The sequence below is a fragment of the Pseudopodoces humilis genome, chromosome 7, assembly GCF_049639895.1.
Source record: "Pseudopodoces humilis isolate 2021_Gansu_Grassland_sample_001 chromosome 7, ASM4963989v1, whole genome shotgun sequence".
Classification (NCBI taxonomy): Eukaryota; Metazoa; Chordata; class Aves; order Passeriformes; family Paridae; genus Pseudopodoces; species Pseudopodoces humilis.
Genome location: NC_142206.1, coordinates 23070009 through 23083588, shown reverse-complemented (window position 1 = coordinate 23083588; position 13580 = coordinate 23070009). Strand labels below are relative to the sequence as shown.

At 41.3% G+C, this 13580-nt stretch overlaps 1 protein-coding gene across 1 annotated transcript; it reads right to left on the bottom strand.

Moving 5' to 3' along the window:
- Positions 1-2782: 2782 nt before the first annotated feature.
- Positions 2783-12761, bottom strand: LOC102108933 (astacin-like metalloendopeptidase). The gene is made up of 13 exons (XM_014251914.2): positions 12693-12761; positions 12438-12462; positions 10180-10196; positions 9777-9801; positions 8838-8909; positions 7903-8037; positions 7167-7284; positions 6261-6439; positions 6054-6138; positions 5533-5660; positions 4456-4571; positions 3811-4036; positions 2783-2824 (listed from the first exon to the last, which is right to left on the bottom strand). Exons 1-13 carry the CDS (start codon positions 12759-12761, stop codon positions 2790-2792), a joined length of 1230 nt encoding a protein of 409 aa, XP_014107389.2. The 3' UTR covers positions 2783-2789.
- Between the last annotated feature and the right edge of the window lie 819 nt (positions 12762-13580).

Sequence of the window (13580 nt, the reverse complement as noted above, 5' to 3'; positions counted from 1 at the left end):
TAGTCAGAGATGAGGAAGAGGATGCAGGAATAACTGTATGTTTGTGTGTGTGTGACAACGAGTGCTTGAAGTGAACCGGGCCCATTCAGGGTAGCCTCATGAAACCACACCTAGGCTGACTCTCAGGTAGTCCTGCAGCCCTGTCTGTGGGCTTGTGTATGTCCCTAGAGCTGCAGAGAGACCCCCACTTGCATGAGGGAAATGTTACACTTTGCTATAGGGCAGTAAGTAGAGATGTTACCCCACTGAACAGGGTGGCTTCTACCCTAAGGTTGAAATTAGGACAAGGGGCATTTATGGTCACAGCAAGGGGACATTAAAATCCTCAGGACAGAAATGGTTTTCAGACACAGACAGGCTGCCTGGTACTGCTGTCCCTGTACATTCCAGCTGATGGCTGACACCAGGTCAGGTAGCATCAGTGAGTGCCTGGGCTGCCCACCACATCCACTGGTATCTCATCCTGGGGCAGCTGAGTGGTCACACCCTTGGGCTGAGCCTTGGCTCTGTCTCTGACCAGCTTTAGCCCTGTCCTGTGCAATAAGGATCAGACCAACTCCATGCAGACCTGGACTTTGCATCTTGGCAGGAAAGTGGCTCCTCTTCCAGTGAGATTAAAAGGAGAAACTGCAGGCTGCTGCCGCTGAAGATGAATAGATCACACAGACACAGGTCGAGGTGTGGTGAAAAGAAGAGAAAGTTTATTTTTCCTCCCTGGATTTATAGGCTTCCTACCATGGCCAGGGATTGGATGGTCAGGATAACACTTTCCCACTGCACTGGCCATGAGAGATGCCCATCACAAGACGTGTAACAGAAAGAAAGTACACATCTCTATGTTTACAGTTACTGTCCTGGGAAAGTCCTTAGAAAACCATGTTAGCAAGCTGAGTTTTCAGGGCGACAGCAGGCTCTTAACATCAACAGGGTCTAATTTTTTTTCTTGGCACAGATTGCTTGGTTTTCCCAAAAAGAAAACTTCTTAACTATTGTAGCAATTTCAGCAATACACAGATGACCACAGCTTTATTAATTTCTCAGCTATTGCCAAAAATATTTCAGAACTCTTACTGAAATAATCATTCCTCCTTCAAGGGTAAGTATCTAAATCACCTGCGACTGCCTTTTCGTCATCAAGTGGAACACCTGAAATTCCTCTCAAAAATAGTGCTAGGATGTCAGTCCTTACCCCCTGGCTTTGTAGTGTTATTTCCTCCAATTTGTTTTGCAGGGGCTTAGGAATTAAAACTGACCAAAAAAAAAATTCTGGACCTGCATTTTTAACAGCATTTTAGATGGACTACTCCTTTTATGATGTGTTGATAGCAGCACTTGATTGCTCAGAGTAACTCAAACAACACATCAGAAGCTGAACCCCTCTTGCAGTGTCTGAGGAGCTGAAAAAATGCCTCTTCTAAAGCAGACTCAAGATTGCTGTGTTCAGAGGCATTTGCACAGCCACTGTAGGTAAGGAGGCAGCCTTCAATGGAATTAAACCTTCTCTCAAGAGCTGACCAATTCTTCATCATATTGTACAAACACAGACATGCCTTTGAGCAAATTCTTTCAGATTAAGTCTTTTCGGTGCCTCCTTTAACAAAATAATAAAAAAATAATTTTCCATTTTCCATGTAAATTTAACTCTGAGATTCAAATTAATTTCCCATTTTTCTTTTCTAGAAATGCATTTCTGTGAGAAAAATTTCAAGGTTTCTAGTGTTACAAGGTAAGAACAGGAAAAGTATTCTCTTTTTTCTGACTTAAAAATACAAGTATTAAATACTCAGATTAGTCATATCTTTAACTATCTGCCTATGCTACAGATTAAAATAGCAGCCTATTTTGTTCTTAGATCTCTTACAGGCTTGTCTTGGTCAAGGGAATATAATTTTTAAAGTGTGATTGCAGGCAAGGCTAAAAAATGAACATTCCAGGACTTGTGACACTCTTGCAGCTCTCTTATGAGATCAGAAGAGAAGAGCTTAGCTACTTTCTTAACAAGAAATTTCTTCTCTGAACATCTGCATGAACTCTAGTAACATTATCTGGTCCATCTCTTGTCGTGTGATAGGCTTAATAATCTCAGTGGGACCAAAAATGGCTTGTGGCTAAACAAGCACCTTTAGCTGTCTCCTGCCTGCCAGAACTGTACCAGAAAAACTGCAATAAGAGGTACCAGTCCTTCCCTGGAAGTAGATTTGTCTTGTCCACCTTTCTTGTGATTTAAGGATATAACAGGATTGGGAAGAGAGAAGCCATTTGTTTTGAAATGTTTGAAATGTTGTTTCAAATGTTTTGTTTGAAATGTTAGGCTGGAGTAGGACGATGCCCAGGACCTTTTTGTGCTCAGGACTGTGAAGACCATAAAATGATATTTTAAAGTTTGGAGCTGGTCTCTTCAGCCAACTAACTAAACCCATGATGGTGTCAGTGGTAGACTTAAGAGACATCCCTAGGACTGAATGAAGGGGGCTAAGAAGTCAGACCACATTGATAGTGTGTTTGACTGGAAGTGACTACTGGAAAAGAGAAACGGAAACTCTTTTTTTAATGAAGCTTTTTATTCAGTTGTTAAATAGAAAGAGGTAATAACTTAACGGTGCAGACAAAAGGAGGAGCACACCAGATGTATAGAATTTGTACATTCATATGGCTTGGGGAATAAACTTTTTCAGGAAGATGAAAACTTTGATTCTAAATAAAATTAAATTTCATACTGATCCAAGCCAAGATAGGAACAAAGTAGGAAACACAGAAAATATTCACAGAATAGGTTCCTCTTCATTAAGTCAGTTGTGGATGCTAGATCTTCTTTGGGTCCTCACTGTAAATGAAATGAGAGAATACTTAGCTTTCAGAGGCGTCTGAACAAACCGTAGCATCTCTAAAATATGTGCATGCTGAATCACATTTTATCTGGCAGCTAAGATTGCTTTATATTTGTGGACACATCAAGGTGGCACGGGGAGTTTTTTTAATTTTTCTTTCCTTCCATAGCAACAGCAGACAGAAACAGATACTACAAAGAGACAATGCAAAACTGCTGGTTTGGTTTGGGTATACGGTCAAGTTAGTGCATTTCAGTGGTTTAATGCAAACTCTGTGTGCTTGCTCTTGTCCCATGGCAGATACAAGGCTCATGACACAGCCGAGCTTCCTTTCCCACCAGCTCAAGCTGCACTGTTGTGCAGTTGCTGCAGGCTGCAGTCACACACGCAGGAATTCCTTTATTCCAGCTGGTACATGCTAACTCAAAAGCCTGCGGTCACTTGATTGTTTAGTTGTGGCCTTAATTCTTAATTAAATGGGACTGAAGAAAAAGTGTTTTAGCTGGAAAGGTTCCAGGAATCCTGACCATGGAAATGCTGCCTCTCTTGTCATGGGGCTGGATGACCTCACCCACTGTAGATCTGTCTCACTCTCTGAACTGTGTGATTAAAAACTGCACCTTTTCCAGGGGACTGATATATTCAAATGCTGCATTATGATTTATTGTCTTTTTACTGTGAGAGTAACAGTAGCAGTGTCATTGAATTGATTGCCCTTATTGGCACATGCTTTGGAATGGCACATATCTGAGAGGGAAGGTGAACAGTGAATCACCTGGCTAACACCACTTATCCTGAGTGTGGCCCCATCTGCATGAATGAATAAATGAGGTCAGTGTAGAACTGATTCCTTATATCAAAAGCAAGGTAGGAAGTGATGACCCTCATGGAGAGCAGTTCTTCCATGTTTTTTCTGAGTGAATAGAAAGGCTGATTTGACATGGACTGTTTTCCTTGCCATTCCCCATGTTCTCAGACTTACCAGCAGCAAAGGCAGCTTGGAAACCAGAAGCTGTATGGGCACCGTCTGTGATGAACTCTACGAGCATAAGATTACTAGAAGCAATTATGCTATTGGGTATCTTTGATCCACAGGTCTTGTCCATTAGAACTGGAGAAGTCTTGCTAGATCCATCATAAACTTTAACATAGTCACCCTGACAGCCTCTAGTGTTCTGCAGATGAAAGGCTTGAAAGTGCAGGGAAACCTGTAAGAGAAGAGAAAATCAGCTTTTAATATATAAGAATACTTCTTTCATGGAATGTCCTTTAAAACAGATAGAATCTAAACAGTAGCCAAGCACGGACTCACAGACGAGAACCGCTTACTCAGATTTTCCTCTCTTCCCCTGAAGCTGCAGGGTTCAGATCCAATCACTGAATGCTCCCATGCTCAGGGAGCTTTGTCTTGATTTTGCAAACCTGAAGCCCAACATGTGGAGGTTTTTCAAAATCACAACTCTGCATTGTCGTTGCCCGTACCTGGCTTAAGTACATAAAAGGTAGACTAGTCTGACATTCTTCTCGTGAAGAAGATCTCATCTGGCAACAGCTGTACACAGCACAAGGTGCTTAGCCTAGAAGGAAGTTCAGCCATATTTCAAGACCACTATTAAGCTGCGGTTACCTTTCTGGATCGGGTTCGGATGAGCCAGACACAGTTGGTGTTATCTGAGTAATTCCTTGGATGGTTGGCAGATCTCAGTGACCCGGAAGGTCCATCAAGAATCGTGCTGCAGCGACCTGAGGAAAAAATGCTCGCTTCAGGATTGCAGAAGTTTTCAGTCATTCACAACTACAATCTCTTCAGAATGGACTGATCTCTGTTGTCTGATCTATCACCATCCATTTCAGAGTACTGCTACATCTTGATTAAAAGGAGGTATCGTGTTGTCCCAATTTTCACATAATGCATCAAAGAGAAAAGTAAAATAATGCTCTGAAAAGCATTCAATTTTTATTGATTCACTCTGTCATTTAGCAAGAGATCTCTTTCTGCAGCTCTGTAAAGAGTGTCAGAGGTTTCAATTCTCTGCAGTTGGTGCCACTGTTTTCCATTGAGAAGGGGAAGTGATGTCAGAAGAGTCAAGCTCAAATATGATGCCTCTGCAATGCTTAAATTCTAATCTTAGGAGGAGCACTTGGGGTACAAGAGGTAATACTTTCATCAGGTTTTTTTTTCCTCTGATCTGTATTCACATGTCTGTGATTGTGTATAAAAATTTATTCTAGCAGAAGTTACATACAAAAAATTTAAACATACAGAATAGCATGACAAACTTTTGAAAACTGGACAAGGCAATATGAAACTGTTCAAGTTCAAAGTTTTGTTTTGGCTCAGGTCTTAAATACCATCTGCCATGAGGAGTGGTGATTCCTGGCTCTTTTGGGATTTATAGTTGTCTGCTGAACTGTAAGAAACCAAATTACTCCATTGAAATTCAAAATGTGGTATGCAGTTTGTCCAGTTGCACAGCAGTTGCTTATGCTAACAGCAAATGTGTTTGATTTAATTTAGAGGCAGTTTCCATTTTCTCACTAATCAGAATGCGTCTCCAGCTTCACCTTTGCATCCCCTCCCAGAGTAACCCTAGTGGGTACCTGGAATTCATGAGAATAGTCACACAGTCTGATGAAAAACTGCTTTTTCTGCAACATGCCCAAATCTGAGTTGAAGATAACAGGGTGGCTTTGAGATACTTACTGCAGTTGTAAAGTTTGTTGATTTTGGCCACGTCCAAGTTGCTCATCCCTTGCCTCTGTCCAATGTGTACTGATCCATCAGGGATTGGTACAATAGTTGCTTTCCCAGTGGTATTGCTGAATGTGTATCTGAAAAGACCCATGAGAAAAAATGTTCTCTAAGCACCATAACTTCTTTCAGGATTCAGTAGGATGCTTTGGAGGGAGAACAAGAATTGTACATGAGCTGTTGCTGTGATTAATAGTGCTGTTTAAATAGGTCTCATTGAGATGTCCACCAGTAAGCAGAGTCAATGTCCAGATGCCCTCCTTTGCTTCCAAGCCCAGCAGTGGAGAGCTCCCTAATGGAAAGCTAAGGGATGGAGTATCCCAATCCTCGGGAGCAGCTTGTCTGGGCTGACTCATGGTGTTTTTCTCGGAAGGGGAACTGGGGAAACTGGTAGTTAGGAGAGAGTTACAATAGAAACTAGTTCTAATGTAAGATTTGGGTTCCTAAAATAGTGATGCCATGCTGCTACTTACGGGCCATAGTGCATTACTGAGGAATAGTCATACGGAAGATCCAGGTTATTGGAGTTTTCAAATTTCTTGAAGTCTGGTCTGTCAGCTGTAATAAATGATATTGTACTTAGAGTATGCTTCCTACCTATTCCCTTCAGGGGAGAAGGAAGACCTGGGAACAGTAGGATGTGTCACCACTTCCTACATGGAGGAGCTCAAAGTACTTACCAGGACTGATGTACTGCCACATGATCTTTACGTGTTTGTCTCTGTCGCTTCGAGAGTGCTCATGCAAAAAGCCCAGAGCGTGCTCCAGTTCATGCTGAATTACTCCTTTCCACATGCAGCCTCCTTTCATCACAGAGACAGTCTGTCCACCTCCTACTTTCCCATAGTTGGACCAGCAGCTGAGAGAGGCATTGAACAGCAACAGAAGATTTGTGGGATTTTTATTGGCAGGCAGGCAAAGAGGCAGAACAGAGAGCCTTGCTTCACACACCTCTTGTGAGAGTGGAAGGATTCCTCTCTCTCCACTGTGATAGTCAGAGTGTACAGAGGCAAAAGTGATCATGGCATATAAAAGAATGAAGCATAAAATCATTGCTAAAACTTTCTGGAAGACTTCTGTTAGCACAGAGGCTCCTGAATTCTGACTTTACCAGGATTTTAACTCCCTTGAAATAACAAATTTTTTGTTTCAAAATACTAAGGACAGTATCAGACCTGGAGATAAGATTTTCAAGCTAAGTGTTGAACTATTTTCTCATAAGCTCTAATTCTGAGCCTGATGGACAACAGTGTGATTCACTGTGTTTCATAAGTTGAAACTGGTTTATTTTTGTAAATAGCACCTGCAGTATTCAATATATGTTGTGCTGAAGTGTGGACTTCACACAAGGAAAACGAGCTTAGGCATTCTTTCCCCCTTAACGGTGCTTTTCCAGCATTTGTATTATTTCAGTGTCTGCAGTGAGTTCCTGATGTACCTGATGAGCCCTTGCACCATCAGGTATCCAAGGAAGATACCTTGGCACTGTGATAAAACAAAAGCCTCTCTGAGGTCACACAGCATCAGTGTAGGAAAGGATTGAAAAATTCAGTGGAAATAACTTGTTAATTTATCATTCAACTCACCCATCAGCAGATCTAATACTGAGGTAGTCACGTTCTGTCTTGCGCTTCACAAAATTAATGCAAGTCAGAGCTTCAAATTCTGCCATGGCATCATGAATCCCTTTTACATGGTTTGTCTCTGGGGAATAAAGGGTTAATTTTAGGGGTCACAAGAAAACATTAGCAGATGCCATTAAAATCTCACATATTCTCAAAAACAGGGTAAATGAGGGACAGAAACATTGGCCTAGGTTCTGTCTTGTTTTTTGCTCAGTACTGAATATTGTTTAAGATTTTAACAGCTTGGCACAAAATCCTCTTTATCCAGATACTTGTCCATATGTATTCAGGTGCCTCTTTTTCAATGATTTGTTCTTAATTATAGTGGTGATTTTTGATGTATCTTATTGGACACTTGGAGACAATTCTGGGAAACTGTTTTGCTGATGAAAAGCAGACCATTGAAGCCCCACTGTAATAGTCATGAACCTTATTCTGGAAGACACCATTAGAGGGAATGGTTTTTGTTGTCTCCAAGGGACCAGTCCTAAAACATGATGCAGGCAAAATGTGTCAATGAAATTTGATCTGTTTCTGGTTCAGATCCTTGTAACTTAAAATTTGTCTGGGCTTGCACAGCACCAGTAAATCCTTAGAACTGATTTATTCAACTGTTTGTGTGCTCACTCGATGTAAGTTTCTCTCTGAGGCATATTGAATGAGATCCATTAAAAAAAAAATTGAAATTTAAACCCACCATAAGTAGGATCCAATTCATAGGGAATACGAACAATCCCATCGCTGGACTGGGGCCAGTTGCAATGGCGACAGTTGATGGCACTACGACTCCTTCGTGGAACTATGTCACCTTCCTGCAACAACTGAGAGCTGTCTGGTGAGAGAGAAAGGGTGCAAACATTTGAGCCATAAATTGCTGGACACTTGCTAAGCACACTTGGAAAAACAAACAGTAGCAATAGTAAGAATGATGTTCTACTCTGGTACTATTTAATCATACATCATGTGACACTGAATGAGTGGCATCAAATATCTCCCCCAGAAGGTGTTGGACAAAAACAGGAGGTGCCAATAAGGAAACCCCAAGAAGATGGGCAGACCAAAAAAAGGAGTGTTGTCAGGAGAAAACTGTAGGAATATTTGGTGTCTCCTTCTACAGACTACTTTATTTCAAGCAAAGTCACTTGAATGACTCTTGGAGGAGAAAATGTGAGATAGACAAGCTGATAGATCAGGGAATGTTTGGAAGGATGAGGGGAAAGGAAGTCTGGAGCAGGGAGCATGGAACTGACTGCAGCTTATCTAGCAGTCTGTACTGAAAAGCCAAATGATGGCTGAATGCAAGAAAAAGGCAGTTAAATACCAAAGCATGCAAATACCCACACTTTATGCCCAAAGAATGATAAAGATGTTGAAAGCTAAAGCTGAAGAAACTGTCTGAATAGTTTTCAGTTGCCTCCACACCTGGGAGCATCTTCAGCATTGACACAATAATTTTGAGACACTGTAGGGCTTCAGCAGACCACACTGTAACCCCAGTGGTATCTCTTACATGGTGGTGTGTAAGATGGGAAAAACATTTGCACAGATTGTGGTAACACATTGTACTTCCCACATCACCCAAAAAAAGCAACAAAGACAGGCCCATTACAAACAAGAATTTGGTGGCTTTACCTTTGTTAACTTTCAGAATTTTGTTAAAAATATCTTCGTCCTCCTCATCAGTCTCCGTAGGTGAAGGAGATTCTGTGCAGAAGCACAACAGTATCACTTTCTCATTCCCAGAAAAAATATGAATCCTGATTTTGTTACTCTGATGATGCATGATTTTTCCAGTGCCGCATGTGAAACTTACGGAGCCTATTTAGGGGCTGGAGGGATGTTCACTCATGTAGATGTTTGTTCACTGACACAATCTTGAGAACCTCCCTGTGCTTATTTTGGCATTAACTTAGTCCCAAGAGCCATTCTCCTTCAATTGTTTCATTCTCTCCTTGTTTTTTCTTTTCCTAGCCATTATATTTTTAGGCCTGAGATGACACAGTTTTACCTCTTTATGAGCAATTCACACTCAAATCCCCAACATAAGATACCAAAAGCAAAAATAGACAGAGAGCAGTCCTTCTTGCTACTCCAGCTACTTCTTGCTGGACATGATGACCTCTTGCAAAACCCTCAGAATCAGTGATTTTGGAACTGCATTCCTGCTTCATGGGCCAGACTGATGCCCCCAGCTAAGCCCAGCATCATGGACTCCTAGGGATTGCTAGCAAAATCAGCTAACTCTGCACATTATGCAGCAAGCCTTGACATCAACAAAAAGCAGAAACACACGACCTCTGTGTTTGTTCTAACCTTTGGAAGTGACTTCAGGACATTACTTAGGCAGAGCTATTTTTAGCAAAAGTAATAGCTGAGGTTTTTAGCAAGGCCAAGCAATTAGCCAAAACCAAGAGACTTTGCTTTGCATGAAACATTGTGGTGAGTGCATTCATTTAAAATTCCTCATAAAGGTTAATTTGTGTTAAGCATGTGTTATTTTCTGGAGTTACTGAGTAGATAACAATCAGTATATCCCCTCAAATATGTACCTGAAGATGGAGTAATACATACCAAATATATCCTCTTGGGTAGTAACCTGCAAGAACAATACAATAGTATTATCTCACAATTTATAATATAACATTAAATAATAAAACATATAAATTTTCAATAGTGTCCAGGCTACCACTGGAAGTATCTTTCACCAATGCAGCTTTTATATAATGTGCCATGTGTAAAGGACCACAGGGTGGTAGATACTCTTTGGTACCTTGGCAAACAAGGATATCATAAAAGCAAATGCAGTATGAAGTGTGGAGTAAGGTTCAGATTCACTCTGATGCAGTTGAGTCGGTTGAGCAGAGAAGACTTTGCTGCCCAGGTGTAGATACAGGTGGAGTGTAAGAGTCCTGACCTTACTTTCCACAATGTTAAACCCCAAAGTGATCAGAAGAGCTGAATTAGCTTTCCTTACCTCTGTAGGTTCTGTTGCTGCAAAAAGAAAAAAGAAAAAAAAAAAGACAAGCATTAGATTCTGAGTGCAACTTCACTGTGTTCAACAGCATGAACCTCCTCAGCCATGGGAATGCCTTTGGCAGATCCCTTTGAGTGGAGGGGAACAGAGTGCACCAGCTGATGCACAGGCACAGAAATTAAAGGGATATTTAATCAAATGACTATGAAAATTCCTAGTAGATTGTGTTGAGGAATAGAATCCTGATAATTTACCATCTAAGAATCAGCAAATCATTTGATCCGTTTCAGTGTGGAAAATTACAAAAGAAACCAGTGACAAAAACATACTTTGTCCCCAGATTTCTCTGCTACAGGTGCAGGCTAACCAGCTGAACAATATCCCCTGGTTTCACAGTGACAAAGAATAAGGTTCCAACATGTGATAGAGGCTATAATTTAGCATGGGGAAAATAATCTCAGCTTCAATATGCACCTGACAGCAGCTTGGTACCATTTTGAGTCTTAAGGTGCCTTTTTACTGCGATGCCTTCTGATTTTTACCAAATACGAGATTCTAGATACAAACCAGGAGTGAAAATATGACCTGATATATATATATTTTTACCTTCATTGTTATAATATAAAAAAAAAGCTTAAAAATTAGAAGGACCTTCGGAGGTCATCACTTTGTCTGCTTTCCTTAAGGCAGACACAGTTTTCTCTGTACTATTCCTGACCACAGTTTGTTTGACCTGTTCTTAAGTATGATGGATATGTTGAAAGCCTATCTGACAATCTCTTCCAGTTTCCTAATAATTGCAGTCTTCCTTGTCAAAGTATGAAACAATTTTTTTTTCCAATTCAACACTGAAGCAGTGAACACTCATATAAACAGTTATTTCCAAGCCCATCTGTGCCCCAAATTTTAGTGTAATTTTTTTCAATAAAAGATATGCCAAGCTCTATCACACCTTGAAGCATCATTCCCTTTTCATAATTATTGCTCAAACGAAATGAGAAGATGTCTTCCTTTACAGATTCTATCTAGCACCCACAACAGAATTGCTTTTATTGAGCCAAAAAGACTTCAGTCTGTGTTTTCAGGCTGTTACTTCAGTTATATGGCAATGGAAGTCCACTGTAATGATGGTGGTTTATTATAGAAAAATTCAATAAGTTCCCACCAGCTGCATCAAAGAGATCCATGACATCTAAAAACATCCTGCAGGGAAGAACATTTTCGAGATGGGTTGACCAGATCCAGAATTTATGCACCCAAGAGGCACTAGATTAATTGAGTAGTCAAAGTCAGTGGAAATTAGGCTTCAGGTTCCTCAGCACATAAAGTCTGCAACTTCTTTTTAAAACCCAAATGAGACACCACAGAAGGCATCTGCCATCTCCTTGAAGAAATGAACATCTGGTGTGATAAGGCTTTCAAAATTATACAGCTCATGATTTCCCTACACTCTACATACTGAAAGGTATCTCAAAAGGCACAAAAAGCAGTTAGGATAAATTACAGGTCATTGTATGCATTTGTTCCAATAAACCTGCAACTTTGAGTCTGAGCAACAGACTACCTTGAACTTGAGCAAGCGTGTCCCTTGATCCCTTCTAAATATACTGAGCAGTAATTTTACAACATCCTTTTTTTTTCCCATGCCATAAATGACAGTTCAAAAGCAGAATTTGTCTATTTTCTTTTGTCACTGACTTGCTCTATGTCAAGCAAATTTTTCCAAGGTGTCTTCTTTTTACACACATTACACCCAGCCTGTTAATTTCTTGCTGTAGTTAAAGTCTGCCTACAGTTTTCTTTCCATTGACCTCTGAAGGTCTGCAATTATCTCCTCGTATTTTGCAAGTTAACAAAAGCTGTTCAGCTAAGCCTATTCCAAACAAGAACAAAGCAAAGCTTTCTTTGATGCCTGACATCTCTTTCTCATACAGCTGTACTGAGGTAGGCAAGGAGGCAAATAACTAGCAGTCTTATTATAACATTCAACTTAATGAAGAGGTATCAAGATGTCTAATTAAAATTTTATTTTCAAGCCTGTGAAAGCACATCTAAATTAACCTAAGAAACCATGCCCCAAAAGCACATCTTTGTAAAAATACATCTGCACTTAGCTCAATAACAAGTTATGAAACATAGCCTTATTCAAAAGGCCTGTCAGTGCTTTCACATGCTCTAAAAACAAGTCAAAACCAAGTATGTAACAAACAGTCAAGAAATAACAGGTGTTTTTAAAATATGCTAGAAATCACACTTACTTGTTGTGCTGTTTTCATAGTTCTCCTGCAAAACCAACAGGTAAAAGTCATTATTCTTCCATAGCTGACAAATGCATCAACAATAGTATCAAAATCAGATGAACGGAGGAACTAAATCATTACATTGCCTTTATTTATTATCATACCACCAACATTTTCTTGCAGAAAATTTACCACAGCGCGCCCTGGCAGTTTGTTTGGCGGCAGAAGAGCCCAGCAGGAGGATGGAGCCCCAGTGCGTGGAGCTGCTCTCACCTGGACGGGGAAGGGCAGGGCGGCGTGCAGCAGGAGCGCGGTGAGGAGCAGGCAGCGCCGCAGCTCCATGGTGCGCTGGGGACCGGGCACCGCCACCGCCACCGCCGCTACATATACCCGCACAGCCCGCTCCTCCGGGCTGCCAATCCTGCCCCAGCCAATGGCAGCCCCGGCTGAAAGAAAACTGCTTTTGCTGCCTCAAGAGCCGGTTTAGCCCCCAGGCATGTCCCGGGGCTGCGCTATCGCTGCTGGCACCGCCATCTGCGGCATCCCGCGGTCATTCGAGCTGCGCTGTAGGGCTGGTTCAGCCTCATGCTGGTGCTGCCATTCGCTTCCTCTGCTGCTTGGGGGATCTTTCCTGAAATGTTCACTTTGACTGTTACCACATAGGAAGCCCTTGTTCCAGGGTAACTCTCCAGTGAACTGGATTGTTAGGATTTCAGAGGGTAGGTGACTTTTTTCTTTATGTCACTGAGATTACAGAAGGCCATGACAGAATTGTGCTGCTTTGAGACACAGAACACATGGCTACCCAGGGAGCTTATGACTGTGTATTCCCTGAGACAACTTATGGTTCTGTAAGAACAGATTTTTGGTTTTTCCTGTGTGCTTCTTTATGTTTCACCACATCAGGAGTGTCTCCTGTGTCCCATTATTTCTGGCAGCCTGACAGATATAGGTGCCCTTATGAGTTTTGTGACCGGCAATCAGAGAGGGGGAAAAGAGAGCAGCAGCATAAGCAGCACTTACTCATTTTGAGAATGATTAACAGATTTTCTTTGCTGGAGTAGCACTTGTCCAGAAGAGGAGTGCACTCGTCCGGAGGAAGCAGTGAGCACATCTAGCAAGAAATGCTCGTAGGAGGCAAACCAGCAACCACTGATCCTC